Raw genomic sequence first — 18588 nt, 5'->3', positions numbered from 1 at the left:
TACCACCTCCGGAGCTAACATCTTCGGCTCTGGGTCGGCTGTCTCAGGAACGCTTGGGAGCCTTCCGGGTCCTGGAGGGGTTCGTGAGACAGGGGGCGTGCGCCGCCTGCGGGGTGCTCGACGCTGGGGCTGAGAGCTGGGCCCGGGTTGAGGCGGAGCAGGAGCTGGTTTCTTCGCAGGGGGACGCCCTCGGCGGGCAGACGGGGCAGGGCCCATAGCGGCAGGTCTGCGGCGGGGCATCATGTGAGAGATGGCCTCCGTCTACTTCTCCACCGCAGAGAACTGTTGGGCGAAGTCCTCGACGGTGTCGCCGAAAAGGCCAATCTGGGAGACAGGTGCGTCCAGGAAGCGGTTTTTATCAGCCTCACGCATCTCGACCAGATTGAGCCAAAGATGGCGTTCCTGGACCACTAGGGTGGCCATCGCCTGTCCGAGTGCCTGCGCTGTGGCCTTCGTCGCTCTCAGGGCGAGGTCGGTCGCTGAGCGCAGTTCCTGCAGCACATCAGGATCAGGTCCACCCCCGTGCATGTTGAGTGCTTTGGCCTGGTGGACTTGCAGGAGGGCCATCGCATGCAGGGCGGAGGCAGCGCGTCCAGCCGCACTGTAGGCCTTCGCGTTGAGCGAGGATGTTGTCCTACAGGGCTTGGATGGGAGTACGGGCGGCCCCGCCAGGCCGTAGGGCTACCGGGGCATAGATGGTACGCAACTGCCCTATCGACCTGGGGAATCGCCCCGTATCCGTGGCGCTCTCCGCCGTCGAGGGTGGTGAGAGTGGAGCGGGTGGCACCTAGACGAGCGGAGAGCGGGGCTCTCCACGTAGACGTCAGCTCATCATGCACCTCCGGGAAGAAAGGAACCGGGGGGATGCGAGGCCGCGAACGGCGCGCCGCCCCCAGGAACCAATCATCCAACCGTGAAGGCTGTGGGGAGGATGGAGGGTTCCAATCCAACCCCACGCTCATGGCGGCCCGGGCAAGCATGTCGGACACCTGAGCGTCGGCCTCAGCCTGGGCCTGCTGGCCCGAAGGCGGCAGTCCAGGGGAGTCCTCGGCATCAGACACCGCACTCTCCGATGCAGCGGCGAGCTCGTCTGCTTCGAACTCGGGAGGATAGACAGCCAGGCCGTGAGGCGAGCCGCTATCGCCGCGAGCGTGGACGGGGACCAGCGAGCGTGTCGGGGAACGGGAGGTTCGCGGGGGGCTACCCGGCGAAACCGCACCCGCTGCCGCCCCCAAATCGCCCCCAGCGCCAACCGCACCGTCCTTAATCCCGTGGGAAGAAGGAGCAATGCGGGGTGCAGCTGGGGTGGCTTGCTTTCTGTTGAAAGCAAGCCGCGACCGCAACGTGGTCATGGTCATGTTCTCGCAGTGAGAACATGAACCATCCACAAACGCCGCCTCGGTGTGATCGCGGCCCAAACACACGAGACAGCGCTTGTGGCCGTCTGAAGTAGAGAGCACTCTACCGCATCCAGGAACGACACAGGTGCGGAAAGGCATCTTGAAAAAGACGCGTCCTTAAAAGGACGTTCAACGCACCTGTGTTTGCTCTTTTAGAGAATATTACTCTTTTAGTAAAAACTCTTTTAATATACACAGTGTGTGTGTGTGTACGTGTCTGCGCTGTCGAAGCGCTCAGGGGCAACAATGCACGCCGTGCATTGAGAAGAGAAAGCCGCTGTTGTGCGCCGTCAAGATCCAACAGCATGCAGATCGTCAGAGGAAACAGGAACGTTTTAGTGGCGTGTAACTCGCAGAAAACTGCAGACAGACCATCGGCTCCGAAGAAATTTTCTGAATGAACTCCCGTATTTGCCCCGCTTAAATACCCGTATGTCCGGGGGCGGGGTATGCAAATACTGACTGCCAACTCCCATTGGCCCTTTTCAATAAGATCAGAGGTGGATATCGGCACTCAAGAGAGACCCCTAGTGTCGCTTCTCCGACACAACGTGGAGAGAGCGACAGAAGGGGAACATGGAAACACTACATGTGTTTGTGTGTGTGTGATAGTGAGTGTGTGTGTGTGTTTGTGTGTGTGTGTGTGTGTGCGTGTTTGAATCCAGTGTGAGATCACAGACATCTGAACACAAGAAGAGAAAAAACACTTAAAACACAACAATCACTAAACCAGTGTGTGTGTGTGTGATAGTGAGTGTGTGTGTGTTTGTGTGTGTGTGTGTGTGTGATAGTGAGTGTGTGTCTGTGAGTGTGTGCGCGTATGTGTGATAGTGAGTGTGTGTGTGTGTGTGTGTGTGTGCGTGTGTGATAGTGAGTGCGTGTGTGTGATAGTGAGTGTGTGTGTGTGTGTGTGTGTGTGTGTGCATGTCTGTAAGTGTGTGTGATAGTGAGCGTGCGTGTGTGTGTGTGTGTGTGTGTGTGTGTGTGTGTGTGTGTGAGCGTGTATTTATCACTTTATGGGGACCAAATGTAAAGTAGGGGATAGAATATAAAGTTTGTACAGTATAAAAACCATTATGTCTATGGAAAGTCCCCATAAAACATGGAAACACTACATGAGTGTGTGAGTGTGTGTGTGTGTGAGAGTGTATATGCGTGTTTGTGTGTGTGTGCGTGCGTGCACGCGTGTGAGTGTGTGTGTGAGAGTGTTTGTGAGTGTGTGTGAGTTTGTGATGTATATGTGTGTGTGTGTGAGTGTATATGTGTGTATGTGTATGTGTGTGCAAGTGTGAGTGTGTGTGTGAGTGTATATGTGTGTGTTTGTGTATGTGTGTGCAAGTGTGAGTGTGTGTGTATATATGTGTGTGTTTGTGTATGTGTGTGCAAGTGTGAGTGTGTGTGTGTGTGTGTATGTGTGTGAAAGTGTGAGTGTGTGTGTGTGTGTGCAAGTGTGAGTGTGTGTGTGTGTCTGTGCGTGCAAGTGTGTGTGTGTGTGTGTGCAAGTGTGTGTGTGCAAGTGTGAGTGTGTGTGTGTGTATTTGTGCAAGTATGAGTGTGTGTGTGAGTGTGTGTGTATGTGTGTGCAAGTGTAAGTGTGTGTGTGTGTGTGTGTGTGAGTATATGTGCGTGAGTGTGTGAGTGTGTGTGTATGTGTGTGTGTGTGTGTGTGTGTGTAGACCTACATTTGCGTGGTCCTGCTGTAATCCTGAACTCTCCTCCATGATCCACACTATAAAAACACAAACACACACAAATGATGACATCACATTCAGCTCACCTGAAACTTACTTCAAAGTGATTTTATCTGAAATAACACACAGAGAATGTCTCTCTCTCTCTCTCTCTCTCTCTCTCTCTCTCTTTATCTTTATGAATTAATATTTATAATAATATAAATAAATTAATAATAATAATTTATTGGCATGATAAAAAGAGGCTGTAAAACCATCAAATTTTTACATCTAGTTGAAACTTTCAGAAAAGATTCTAATAAAGACACACAGGACTGTTATTTAGTTTTCCTGCAACCAAATGAGCAAATAAATGCTGAAAACACAACAGAAATAATCCACAACACAACAAGATTTCCCGAGAAGAAATATGTATAAAAAATGCTGTTCTTTGTATTTGTCCTGAAGTGCTCTGGATGATGTATATCTGTTTTTTTGTTTTTTATTTTCTCGAAGCCGTACTGCTTTGACCAGGGACCTTCTCTTGTATTGTCTTGCAGTGGGACGCTTCGCATCGGGGTCCTGATCACCCTGTCTGGGTTTATTGTGAGATAACGTGCTGCCTGTACATTATAACTTACCATCTGCCAAACTATAAAATAACATTTTTTAATAATTATTTAATTGAACAAACACAAATACTAATAATTTGTAATGATTACTGCCCAAATTAACAGTTTAGATTTTCATTTGATTCAGTGATTGGTTGCTTTTGTAACTTAGTTTGATTGTAAACAATGATTATTCATTTGCAGTTTATTTATTGTTGTTTTCTCAAGTACTGTTTTCTGCTATGGCAGGGGTCGGGAACCTCACCATTCACCAACACATGATTATTTAAAACTTTCCCGCAGAAAGTGTGGGTGTGATTGCAAAGCTTGATGTCATAAACACTGTTATGATTTCCTTTCTCCTGAATTTGTCATACAGCCTACTCCTGGTGAGCAAGGTTTTAAATTAACACCTGCCAAATGCGGATTATTCATGTACAGTGGCGGGTAATTTCGCTGATGTACCAGCACCTGTGCAGGGCGACCTGTGAGACTTCTCGTAAATGATCTTAATACAGTGACAGAGTGGAGCACAAGACAAGCAAATGTGCTACAGTATCACTGTTCATTTCCTGTATGCTAATGCACTTTATAAACCCTATTTAGTACTTTACAAATAAAACATATTATTAGTATTAAACATATTGTAGTCTTGCTGTTGTGCTGCACTTAAAAAAATAATAAATAATATAAAATGAAAATAAGCTCATCATAACATTTCATATAAACACAATCCGTTTGCATCTAAATATATTATCCTCCACAGATTTCATGGGACGATGCAACAAACTTTCCAAACAGAATAACTGAGAACCATTAATGGTGCCAAACCCAAAATGTCCAAAATACTCTCACACTGCAGATTTCAGCAGTGAAATAAATGTACTATAAGATACTGTCCAAAGCATTAACCAAAAGATTCAAACTTTACATATCTAAATTAATTCACGCTGATCAGTCATATTGTATTCCTAAACGCACAATATTTGATCATTTGTTTTGAATACATGATCTGATTTCTTTTGCCAGAGACAATAATCTTAATGTAGGATTTTTAGATTTGGACCAAGAAAAAGCTTTTGATGGTGTAAATAAATGTTCAGGGTCCGACATGTCTTTGTGGTGAGATGAGCCCGTGCCGTGCCTTTAAATGAAGTGTCCATTCAATGTAAAATGAGGAAATCACGATTTATCAAATGTATCTGATGATGTCATCATTAAACTGATTTGGATTTTAGAAAAGTTCAGATTTTATATTTAAACAGATTTTATATTCATGCAATTCTGTGAATAAGAATGTCTATGGTGTGAAAATCATCTATTATTAAACTGGGGTATATCGTGAAACTGTTAAACCGTTACATCCCTACTGGAGATGCTGTAACTATTACAGAAACCATCTTCAACATCATTACAGCAGAGAAATGCAGACCTGCAGACACTCTTGCATCATTTACCAGTGATGCTGCTTCTGTTATGATCGGTAAGATTTGAACATTTCACTTTTATTTGAATAGCAGTTTTGATATAGAATTGATTTTTAAGTAAGAGGCTAAAAGACCTTTTCCCTGAATCACTGTCAATGTCCACTGTGTTTCCCATCGAATAAAAAGGTAAAGTCTTACCCAACCAAATACTGCAAAACCATTTCAACAATATTTTGGTTATATCAAGCAAGCAGCACCTTTTTTTGCCAATGTGTGAACGGCTTGAATCACAACTTATAAAATGAGGGAGCGGGTCGCTTTGCCGGGAAAATCAAAAATATGTGCCGTTTATGTGCGCTCCCGAGAGCCTCAGTGCTTCTCTTCCGCTATTCAACAGTGACAACAAACTGCAACACTAGATAACATTATCTTAGAGATGAATCCAGCAAACGTCCCAGCACAACACCGACTCCAACACAAACTCTGAGTAAGCCAAAAAAAATAAAAAATGTATCTACTGAATCCAGTCTGGCTAACCGGGAATGTGATCGTGGTCGAGTGAAAACTAGAGTGAAAATCGGCAGGGCATTTGATTCCTGGATGGACCTTCGTTTGGTTTTGGGGATCAAAAGTGACCCTGAATTGGTGTTTTTCTAATTGGACAGGTAATCTTACATAACTGCAAAGCATGTGAAATATTGAGCCATAAGGATTGATCTGTGTCATTTTAGCTAAACTACAATAACACATGAAATGAATGCTAGACAATGTTCAAGATAATGCAAAAAGACACATTCAATAGTGTAACGTAACTTGGTTATACAGAAAATATATATATTCTGTTATTATAAAACAATAGTGCAGCGATATATCAAAATTACATTTGTGATGAATCAGATCAATACTGAATTGTGTCAACATATTTATAATGTACAGTCTATTTTATAAACATCTACTGTCATCATCCACCAAGTTTAGCTAACAGCTATCGTATAAATGCAGTCAATGTATCATGCAAAGAAAAGTGATTATTCAAACTACATTCTCACATAGTCAGACCGATATCCACACTTTGTTTTAGCCCTGTTCCAGCACTGGAGAGTCAAATATAATATACAGTCTCAAAGTTTGTAAAACAATCATAACTGTGTCATTTTAATTATGCTACCTCATCTGTCAGCATGATGCCGGTGAATCACGTTCAGTATCTATGTACATTATGTCATTGTTTTGGTAAATGCTCACTCTCCTCCCTATGGAGTGTGTGCACGATCATGAGCAACAGGTAGCTGCTGCAGTTCACTTCATGGCCACAGGTGTCATTAATAACAAGGGTTTCTGAATCTTACCTTGTGAGAAATATAAATTGTACATGCTGTCTTTAGTTTGACATCTAACTATGAATGTATGTGTGCGAATCACAGAATCACACCACACGCATCGAAGAGTCCATGACCTTCACAGATGTTGTTAGTTTCTCTTGTCTTATCCTCTTTCAGAATGTTTTGCATTCCAACCAGCACATACTCTTTTCCTTAGCTAAATATCTCAGTCGGACATAACAAATATCCAGGACTGCTTGACCTCATATGATTACCGTTCCCAGGCTATTCTGGTCAACATTTATTGTCCTTGGCTGTCTCAGCAAGTCTTGCTATCACTATACTATTGGCTGTTGGTTTTTCTTTGTAATATGAAAGGTATAAATATTATGCTTGCCATAATGAACTTTGAGTAGATTGAATAGAAACAACCTTGTGTTGTCGTTCTTTCTTCTCCCTTCATGAAGTCTCCAGATACGCAGACTCCCGACTGCACTTACCTGGGCATGCACAGAAAGGGACCGAGGAATTCTTGATGGTAGAAGTGTTGTGTGCTAAACTACAACGAGATCCAAGTTTCATTCCTAACACACCTTTAATAAAATTTGCCCTTTGTCACCTTTTCTGTATTTAGGGGAATTCCCTCAAGTCATCTCTTGGAAAACTAAAGTCCAAAAGCACTGTAAAGGAGGGAATCTTGGCTATGAGTTGGGGTTTATGATTTAATGATTATGGCCCGAGACAGCTGGGATAGGCTCCAGTACATGTGACACTGCATATGACAGTTGGCTTTAGAAGATGGTGGATTTATTGATCAGTAACCCTAACAATAATGTTCTTAATAGGGGGTGATTTGTTGGGGATTATAATTTTATGATTGCGAACACTTTTAAATAAGATTCAGGTGGGGTGGTTTTTTAAGAAGTGTTTTTTTCTAAATCAAAACCATGAATAATTTTCTTTTTCCCTTTTCACGAGTAGGTTCTGAATTCCCTTGAATGCCCCCCAGAGTGAGTTATGTCCACACGCAAAATATCAAAAGAGTGCAAAATCTGTTAGAATGAGGTCACGTGACACTTCGCAGTGTAGACGAGTAATATACTGAATTCTTGATTTGTCATTTTAAAACATTTATAGATAAAAATATATTTAAAAATACTGTAAATACTAAGCATATAAACAAATGGGTTTTGTCTACTGTACTGTATTTGTTTTACTTCCTATTTTATACATAGCTATATAAATAGTCAGAAATCATCAATACGGTCTGTCTGTACACTGTATGTGTGTGTGTGTGTGTGTGTGTTTGGTGGTTTTATTAGGTTATACACTAGTAGTTACGAAGATATTATGCTATAAATGTGGTTTATGAGGACATCTCTAGTGTCCTTGTAATTCAAACATACATAATATATATATATTTTTTAAATGTAAATATCCCAAATGTTTCTGTGAGGGTTAGGTTTAGGGGATAGAATATATATAATAAAAATCATTGTGTATATGGAGAGTCCTTATAATGATAGGAGTAACAATGTTTGTGACTGTGTGTGTTTACAGGTTTAATATACACTCACCTAAAGGATTATTAGGAACACCTGTTCAATTTCTCATTAATGCAATTATCTAATCAACCAATCACATGGCAGTTGCTTCAATGCATTTAGGGGTGTGGTCCTGGTCAAGACAATCTCCTGAACTCCAAACTGAATGTCAGAATGGGAAAGAAAGGTTATTTAAGCAATTTTGAGCGTGGCATGGTTGTTGGTGCCAGACGGGCCGGTCTGAGTATTTCACAATCTGCTCAGTTACTGGGATTTTCACGCACAACCATTTCTAGGGTTTACAAAGAATGGTGTGAAAAGGGAAAAACATCCAGTATGCGGCAGTCCTGTGGGCAAAAATGCCTTGTTGATGCTAGAGGTCAGAGGAGAATGGGCCGACTGATTCAAGCTGATAGAAGAGCAACTTTGACTGAAATAACCACTCATTACAACCTAGGTATGCAGCAAAGCATTTGTGAAGCCAAAACACGCACAACCTTGAGGCGGATGGGCTACAACAGCAGAAGACCCCACCGGGTACCACTCATCTCCACTGCAAATAGGAAAAAGAGGCTACAATTTGCAAGAGCTCACCAAAATTGCACAGTTGAAGACTGGAAAAATGTTGCCTGGTCTGATGAATCTCGATTTCTGTTGAGACATTCAGATGTTAGAGTCAGAATTTGGCGTAAACAGAATGAGAACATGGATCCATCATGCCTTGTTACCACTGTGCAGGCTGGTGGTGGTGGTGTAATGGTGTGGGGGATGTTTTCTTGGCACACTTTAGGCCCCTTAGTGCCAATTGGGCATTGTTTAAATGCCACGGCCTACCTGAGCAGTGTTTCTGACCATGTCCATCCCTTTATGGCCACCATGTACCCATCCTCTGATGGCTACTTCCAGCAGGATAATGCACCATGTCACAAAGCTCGAATCATTTCAAATTGGTTTCTTGAACATGACAATGAGTTCACTGTACTAAAATGGCCCCCACAGTCACCAGATCTCAACCCAATAGAGCATCTTTGGGATGTGGTGGAACGGGAGCTTCATGCCATGGATGTGCATCCGACAAATCTCCATCAACTGCAAGATGCTATCCTATCAATATGGGCCAACATTTCTAAAGAATGCTTTCAGCACCTTGTTGAATCAATGCCACGTAGAATTAAGGCAGTTCTGAAGGCGAAAGGGGGTCAAACACAGTATTAGTATGCTGTTCCTAATAATCCTTTAGGTGAGTGTATGTACATCTCTGATGTCTGTTTTAGATCTTTTCATCTGGAAAGCAACATCTACTAAACATCTTAAATATCAGATTTACAACATTCTAGATCATAAATGTCTCAAAGACATCTGCTGAATGTCTTATTGACATTCAAGACAATATTTGTCATTTTATAGACATATTGCAGATGAGCAAAAAATTTAAAATAGATGTTGTTAAGATGTAAACACACATCAAATATATGCCTGGTTGATGTATGTGTGCTATCAGGGATAGTTTGTACAGTATAAAAATCATTATGTCTATGGAGAGTCCTCATTATGAAAGGAGTACCAACATATATGTGTGTGACAAACACATTGTCACCTAATGTAAACAAAGATGGCTGGACTGGAATGATTGCATTTCCCTGTTGTGTTAACTGCATATAGGTGAGCTGTTGTACATTATCGTGATGTATTGCGACAATTTGGCTGTCTGTTTCAATGAGCGTACTGTGTGCTTGAAAAGACTATTGAGTTGCTGTTTGAGTTACTTGTGATTGACAACAGAATGATCACCTAATGTAAACAGACATGGATACGAGGATCAGTGATCCCAATTTTGTGTTGACTGTTTGTATACGAGCTGTAAACTTTTATAGTAGTAATTTTGTGACCATTTGGATGTCTATGTCATATGTCAAATAATCATACCATGTGCTTGTAAAGACTGTTTGAGTATCAGTTTGTGTGAATATGAATTACTGGCACTTGGGCAGTGCAGTTTAGTGTTGGCATGAAAACCGATTTGAATCTGACATCACTGACTGCTGCAGAAACACAAATGTGTGACGCTACTCTAAGGGTGCCAGTCATAAAACATCACAAATATGCACCAGTAAGTGTGAAAGGGTTAAGTTACAGATGCTTAAAGATTGTTCTTTTGAATTGTTTTCCTAAAATGAGTAAAAAAATAATATTCTATATAAAATGTAATGATTACAAAAATGTCTTCATTCTAATGAAACATTAAAAATATATGTCTTTTGTGTGTATTTGTTAAGGATTGACATTTTTTAAAAGGAATAAATACAAGTGCTATTTCAGTGAATTCACTGACCTTTCAATAAATTCAAGACCAATTAGGGCCTGGGTTTAAGGGGTTAATATGGGTATAAACAGGGTTTTACAGCTCAACATACTTAAGTTTGTCAAGTGTGCAGTTTGGATCGTTGAGTCTTTCAGAGAGCAGCCTGACTCCTGATTCTCCAAGGTGATTGTAGCTCAGATCCAGCTCTTTCAGGCGTGAGAGGTTTGATCTCAGAGCTGATGCCACAGAACAACAGCCTTCCTCTGTCACCATACAGCCAGATAATCTACAAACACACATACATAACAGTCAGATAATCTAAAAACGTGCATATAACCAGTCAAATAATCTACAAATGCACATCAACAGTCAGATAACCTACAAACAAACATCAGCATTTACCAGCAGCCATATTAACCTGTAGCTCAAGACTGGTTGCCACTGAAGCTAAGCAAGGTTGAGCCTGGTCAGTACCTGGATGAGAGACCTCCTGGGGAAGACTAAGTTTGCGACTGGAAGAGATATTAGGGAGGCCAGCAGGGGTGATCACCCTGTGGTCTGTGTGGGTCTTAATGTCCCATTATACTGGAAAAAGACACTGTCCTCTGGATGAGATGTTAAAATCAGGTCCTGACTCTCTGTGGTTATTAAAAACATCCTAGAGCACTTCTTGTAAAGAGTAGGGGTATAACCCTAGTGTCCTGGCTAAATTCCCCTATTGGCCCTTCTCAATCATGGCCTCCTAATAATCCCCAGCCACTAATTGGCTCTATATTGGCTGTGTCTTTTCCCTGTTCCTAAGATGGAGTTTGTATCGAGGAACTGAGGAACATTTGAGTTGATATCAGACTGTCAGATTCTGAGTGATCACCTCATGTGAGACAGACGTTGAGGTGTTTGTAAAGTGCAAGAAAATGTTTTTAGGCTTTTTTGAGGATTCTTCGCGGTGTGACAACGGCCTTTATCCATAGAGTATAAACTTTCATACTGTATTTAAAAAAATAAAATAAAATCTGTGGCAAACACTATATATTTTTGAGTCCAAAAATGTCCTGCCGTTGGGATTGCGACATTTTGTTAGGCCGCACGAGACTTCCCCAACGCAACGCTCCACCTCAGATTATACACGGCCATCAAACGCAAAATCAAGTGATTACTAATTAAAGTAAAATGGACATAAAGCAGTACGAATATTTATTGCACTGTTACAAACACACTTGATGATATAAAAAAGAATAAAAATTTATATAAAAAATACTTTTCGATTTTAAATGTCCTCTTCATCATCCAAAATAAATGCAAATACTTATTTTTTAAATTATAGTTAGGTTTTTATTCACATTATCCACTAACAAAAATAACAATGATGCCAAAGCTGTGTCCTGTTAAATCACTGATTGCCATTTGGACTTCTCTTTAGAATTATGCCACTTCAATTATTAAATTCAGCTGTTTGTTACTTCTGTGTTCATGTATGTTTCATGTTTTATTATTTTAATCTTTATTTTATTGCAGAATTTATTTGTTAGCTCTGTAAAGTGTTCCCCACAGGTTACTATTTTTGTGTGTGTACTTTACCTTACAGGCAGTGGTGCAGTGTTTCAGCCTCAAAAACACTGGTTTAGTGCATGGTTCTAATTGATGGGTAATTCAATTGTACATTTCATTATCTCTTTTATATTATAGACAATGATGTGGATGGAGAGACTGTTGCAATTTGTCTGACGGAGTCTATGGTTTCATTCCTGTTTGAGGGATCATTTAAGAAGCAGGCAAAATTCCACAGATTTGTCCAACAAATGAAGGAAACGGAGACGTTAACGCTTGAACCTGTGCCTGCAGAATGCCTTTTGCAGTCTTCGGCTGGAGCAAGGTTGTTGCTATTTAATGTTTCATTTGTTTCAGGGAACTATTCTTAAAGTTAATCTTAAAGAAGCTGGGGTTTTCCTTTGCTTCCCCATATTCATTTACTGTAATTATTCTTGTGCTTAATTCATTTCTTGCATCTATAACATTAAGTATTAGAGATGTTTTGAAAATTCTGCCTTTTCCTTTGAATTTGAATTTCGAAGGGGTCCTCGAGACAAAGATAATACAATACATATACATTCACTCACACTAAAGCTCTACCTCATCCCGCCTCGCCCTGCCCACCCAGCCCACCAGGCCCACTAGGCCCACCAGGCCCACCAACTCCCTATTGGAAACAAATCCATATATAAAACATATTGCAGTATTAAGATGCATGACAACATTTAGCCCTTACATACACATATGTCTTACATACATACATACATACATACATACATACATAATGTATACGTACACCTACACCCATACTCGCATATGTACACATAAAAAAAATACAATAAAAATAAATAAATAAATAAATAAAAATAAAATAAGTATCCAGATATAAGGGGTATAAAAAACAAAGTCCAATCACACATGAGGAAAACATTTGCAGCAACAGTTCGCTTGCAAGTAAGTAAAGAGAGATATTTTGAAGGAACACAATGATGTGACAGATCTTAGAGACCCGGGCAGGCTATTCCAGTCTGAGGGGGCTTTGAATTTAAAAGCACGTCTACCACTCTCTTTGAAAATGTTTGGTACAGTGAAGGAGAGATATTCAGTGTGTCTCAATCTATAGTTGGGTCTATATTTAAGTAAATATTCCTTCAAATAAGAAGGATAAATATAATACACACATTTGAAAATGACCTGATACCAGTGATACTGTCTTCTGGCTTTTGGTGATAATAAGTTCAGTGAGTTCAGTGAGTAGTAAAAGGACATCTCAACACAAATCTACATATATTATTGAAAGCAACATTCAATGCCTTCAAGTTTGATTCTGTTGTGTTTTGATAGACAACGTCCGCATAGTCTAATATGGGAAATATTAACTGTGACACAATTCTTAGTCTAATCATTTGAGTGAAACAGTTAATAGAGCGATACAATATTCGTAAATTACAATTAATATTTTTTACAACAGAATTGATATGACACCTAAAAGAGAGTTGTGAGTCAAGCCAAAGGCCCAGATATTTAAGTTCATCAACTTGATCAAGTTGAGTATCGTCTAGGAATTTGAGTGAAAGATTGTTATCTTGATTCATGAAGCTGATCTGGTGGGAAACAATATGCTATATGACTTTTTCTTATTCAATAGAAGATGGTTGGATTGGAACCAAAGTTGAATGGCATTAAAATTAGATTGCAATAAGGATTGAATCTTAGAGACAGACATATTAGATGTGTAGATCACTGTGTCATCTGCATATAGATGGATACAACAGTCTGAGCAAATTAAAGGAAGATCATTGATAAATAAAGAAAATAGAAGAGGCCCTAAAGAGGACACCTTTGTCCATTATTAAGGACTGTGATACACAACCATGAAAAGAGACACGCTGATGTCTACAGTGAAGGTAAGAATTAAACCAGAGAAGATAATCTTTAGTAAGGCCTATCGCATATAATTTGTCGAGAAGCAAATAGTGATCGACCATATCAAAGGCCTTAGTGAGATCTATAAATATTGCACCAGTTGACTTGTTATTGTCTAAGGAAGATGAAACATCATTGGTAAATTTTAGAAGAGCAGTAGTTGTAGAAAAGTTTTGTCTGAAACCAGATTGATTTGGAGACAGAATAGAGAAATCATTAATATATTTAAATAATTGTTTAAATATTATTTTTTCAAACACTTTTGCTATACTACTGATGATAGAGATACTGTAGGTCTATAGTTGTTAAGATCAAGTGCATCGCCACCCTTATGTATTGGTGTAACTCTGGCAGACTTCCACATTAATGGAACCACACAGGTGGATAATGATAAATTAAATAAATCTGATAAAGAAATGCCAGTACATGAGATGCGAGCTTAATAAACTTAATCTCCAGGCCATCGGGATCAGTACCGTTACCTGACTTTAGTTCGGAGATTGCTTGCTGAACTTCAGTAGGATTTATTGTAGCAAATGAAAAGGAACTGTTAAGCTCATCTGCTGGACTAGAGTAGGAGAAATTAGAAAATTGTGAACAACAAATGGAGGAAAAGTGTTGGTTGAAAGCATTGGCAACCGCAGAAGGATCACTGATAACGTCATTATTGACTTTGATTTTGGTAGCAATGATTTTAGTAGAATTTTTAAATAAAGAATTAAGACTTTTCCAAAACTTCTTAGGATTATTAAAATTATTAGACAGAAAGTTTGTATAATAATTCGATTTAGCATTTCTTGTTTTAGTCGTACACTTATTTCTTAATTGTTTATAAACAGCCCCGTCTGATGGGTCCTTTGACAGGCGGTACTTTTCCCATGCCTTAACTCTTTGTTTAAAAGATTAATTAAATCAGCATCAATCCATTGTAAATGTCGACCCTTAACCTTGACTGATATCCAAGGGGCATGTTTATCAATTACTTTAAGCACTTCAGTATAGAAAAAATTCCAAGCATCTTCAACAAAAGGAATAAGGTTAAACCGGTTCCAATTTATATCTAATAGATCTTGGATAAAAAGCTCAGTGTTAAAATATTTACTCTGCCTTACCCTAATCACCTTGGGTGGTAGGCGAGGTAATCTAATTTTCCATACACAGAAAACCATGGAATGATCACTAAAGCAATCGGGTAAAACACCGGATTCAATAATTCTGTTAAAGTGGGTGACCAAAATCCAGTCCAACAAAGATTTGGATCTGTGGTCAACCCGAGTAGGTTCTCTAATTAGTTGAGTCAGATTTAAGCTTTCAAAATAATTTCTATCATTTAGAGATGAACGATCTAACCAATTAATGTTAAAATCACCAAGGATAATCATCTCGTTTGAGCTACCCACAGATTTTATAGTAGTGCCAATGCAGTGTATTGACTATGTAGGAGAGTTTGGAGGTCTGTAGATGTTCCCTATAATCAGCTGTTTATTTACGTGAAAACTAATTTTAACAAAAAGACATTAAAAGTATACAGGGTTTTCCTTAGGGGCTATAAACTCAGATAATAAATTTGAGGAGACATAAGTGGCTACCCCTCCTCCACGAGTAGCCCTATCAGCTCTATACAAGACATAACCATCCAGTTTAATTTCCTCATCTGATGTGTTATTATTCAACCAGGTCTCAGACAGTGTTATAACACTTGGTTTATTATAGACCAACCAGGCCCTTAAGAGATCAATTTTGTGTGGCAAGCTCCTAATGTTCAGATGAATGACAAATAAGCCTTTACCCATGTTGACTATTCAGGGACATAGAAAAAAGTATTGAAGAGTTGGGGGTTGGTGGTTGGGGGAGAGAGCGAAAGTGAAAGAGAGCAGCACACACACACACACACACCCACACCCACACACAAACGCGCGCGCAGGCACACACGCGAACCCACACAATCACAAACTGGCTAGGCCAAAACATAACAGAATGCAGATACAGTCTGCTAAGTTTCTCAATAGAATTGCATGAAGTGAAAAGTTAATGTTTAGAAAAAATAAAATAAAAACATACAAAATTAAACATTTAAGTCAAGCTGAATCCCAGCCATTAATAGTATAAAATAAAATAATGTATTGGCCGATATCATTACAATATAAACAAATGAGATAAAGATAAAAATAAATATACATAAAAAAAACGGAAACGGACAAAAATAGGCTAATCGGCCGGAGAGACAGGTAGCTCACTTCAATAAATGTATTGCCTTTCATGCCACAAAATAACATCAGCATCAAGATGCACTCAGTTAGTCATATACCTCAAGTTCAATGAGACGAATGAAATCAGTCATTCTGGGAGAGAGACTCAAGATCCCAAAGGAAAGACTCCGCATCTCCAGGACTTTTAAACAGAACTACTTTGCCCGCTGCGATGATCCTCAATATGGCAGGATATAGAAGAGAATATTCAAACTTCAGCCAACAATATAAACAGAAAACACTACTTAAACAGATCAGATAACCGACTATTTGACATGGTGATAAAGCAGGGTGCACAGTTTCAGCCCAGTGTGGCCAGAGTTTTTAGTACATATCTATTATTTATGTTTAATGTGCAACCATTTATTAAGGGTCAGTTCACCCACAAATACAATTCTGTCAATACTCGTCCCTGTGTCATTCCAAAATCTCCATCTCCAGAACACAAATTAAGATATTTTTAATGAAATCCAAAAGCTTTCTGTCCCTCCATTGACAGCTTACACAGCTAGCAATTTCAAGAAAGGTGGTAAAGACATGATTAAAGTAATCCATGTGTCTCTACTGGTTTAACCTCAATTTATGAACATAATCTACTACATTTACAAAATATTAATCTCCAGCGTGCGTTCATGAGAGCACCACAACACATACATGTTGTATTGATGCAAGAGCAGACGTTGTGTAAACACGTGTTCAAGATTCATATTTTGTAAATAAAGTGGTAAACTATGTTGTAAATTACAACACACACTAAGCACTCGTGTGGCTTCATAAATTGAGGTTAAACCACTGATTTGGATTTCCTGCCTGACATATTGTAAATACCACAAGCACCCGCAATGAACAATCTGTCCCTCACGGACTGCAGTGACTTCACCACAAGTAATTTTTTTTCCGGTAACTAACCAACTAATAAAATTTTTAGTCGACTAATCCTCTTTTAGTCGACTAACGATTAGTTGAATATTATGGGGCAGCTCTAGTCTTTACTACTGGGCCTTGAAATTGGTAGTTGTGTAGCTGTCAATGGAGGGATCAGAAAGCTGTCAGACTTCATTAAAAATATCTTAATTGGTGGTCTGAAGATGAACACAAAGTATTACAGGTTTGGAACAACATGAGGGTGAGTAAATAATGACAGAATGTAATTTTTTGGCACATATTTCAAGTAAGACTTGTTTGGAAAAATTCTGAAGTTAGTGTTTATTGTATTAATTTGTCAAAATTGCAAAGGACTTGAATTGAAACCGTTAAACTGATGCCATCGTTACTGTGTAATGGAATGGAATGTCATTTCTGATATGCGCTGTCGATCACAGCAGACTGGGCGATCTGACCCATTAGAGCAGAGTAGGCTCTCCGAAAAGAGGGGTTTAGAGAGACCGAATCATTTATGAGAAGAGAGATAATACTGCAATGAAAATTACAGTGTTTTTTGAACTTGGATGCATGTAAACCTAACCTCCAAAACCAATTTAGCAATCTGTAAAATAGCATAATAGGGGCACTTTAAAATTATTATTATTATTACGGTTCTTCTTCTTCTGAGACTTTAATTTTCCAAGAGAAACTCCTCCTAGAGCCTTCAACCTACAACCACCAAACACAGCAAAGATCTTTAGGCTGTAATTCCCTGTAGCAGACTTCAGACTTCCGTTCATTTATAAAATATACATTCCATTAGCATAACACACTAATGGATTATTCTCTGTTCTTTGTCAGTCTTTCTTCCAGAGCAAGCCATCAAGAGGTATAACAAGGTCTTGGACTATTTGAAAGGTGGGACAACAAAAACCCAGGCATACTTCAAATGTGGCATGGATAGAAAGACCACTGCTGATACTGCTGCAATTGCGGAGCTCGAAGCTTGTGACATAGAGGCCTACAAAAATTTGCGAGGCACCTTCCAAAGAGGACAGAAACTGTCTGATTTTGCAGAGCGGTGCAGAGAATTATGCAGACAGGAGCCAGTGCAAAGCACCATTGAAAACAAAAAGAAAGTTGGCTTGATTATAGACTTTTGTGAGAGACAAAAATAATCTGTTTATGCATGTGTATGTATGTTTCTTTGTATGATAAATACCATTCCATGCATGTTCTAGCCCAGTGGCTACACACAGTCACTTTAACTGTTTCATGTTGCATGACTACTGTTTAAAGTCAGTCATCATAAATATGGCCCAGTGGCTATACACACTGCCACTTTAGCTGTTGCTTGTTCCATGCGTCTTGTTCAAATCAGCAATTTTTCCAGTCATGATGAATAAATATCATGTGCAAGCAAACACTGAAGTCATTTTGAGCTTTTGAGGTTTTTGGTGAAGTTTTAGATGGTAATTCCCATAGAAGTATGCAGTAACACATGAGTCATCACTAGTTAGTTACCATGATTAATACAGTAGTTACTAATGAAAAGCTAATCCTAAAGTGTAGAATCTTCTATTCATTCACAAGATATTCACACACACACACACACACACACATATATGTATATATGAGCTAGGACACATACATAAAAACATATTTTTTGAGAGGTAGGTTAAATAATGAAATAACTATACATGGTTTTTGGATGGCTGATGACTCAATATGTTCCAGTAGTCA

General features: G+C 39.6%; 3 protein-coding genes across 15 annotated transcripts in view; 1 reads left to right on the top strand and 2 right to left on the bottom strand.

Moving 5' to 3' along the window:
• Nucleotides 1–18588, top strand: part of LOC127650623 (NACHT, LRR and PYD domains-containing protein 3-like) — a 615184-nt gene that overhangs the window by 741 nt on the left and 595855 nt on the right. The window lies entirely within an intron of this gene.
• LOC127650622 (NACHT, LRR and PYD domains-containing protein 3-like) overlaps nt 1–18588 on the bottom strand; it is a 527629-nt gene that overhangs the window by 81277 nt on the left and 427764 nt on the right. The window contains exons 17-18 of the mRNA XM_052136143.1: nt 10389–10562; nt 3083–3129 (exon numbers count right to left, since the gene is read on the bottom strand). Coding sequence (XP_051992103.1) covers nt 3083–3129; nt 10389–10562 — 221 coding nt within the window. The remainder of the gene's footprint in view (nt 1–3082; nt 3130–10388; nt 10563–18588) is intronic.
• Nucleotides 1–18588, bottom strand: part of LOC127650628 (NACHT, LRR and PYD domains-containing protein 3-like) — an 857046-nt gene that overhangs the window by 417060 nt on the left and 421398 nt on the right. The window lies entirely within an intron of this gene.

The sequence above is a fragment of the Xyrauchen texanus genome, chromosome 10 (assembly GCF_025860055.1).
Source record: "Xyrauchen texanus isolate HMW12.3.18 chromosome 10, RBS_HiC_50CHRs, whole genome shotgun sequence".
Classification (NCBI taxonomy): Eukaryota; Metazoa; Chordata; class Actinopteri; order Cypriniformes; family Catostomidae; genus Xyrauchen; species Xyrauchen texanus.
Note: the sequence above shows the minus strand (reverse complement) of the source record. Positions and strands in the feature narration are given on the sequence as shown.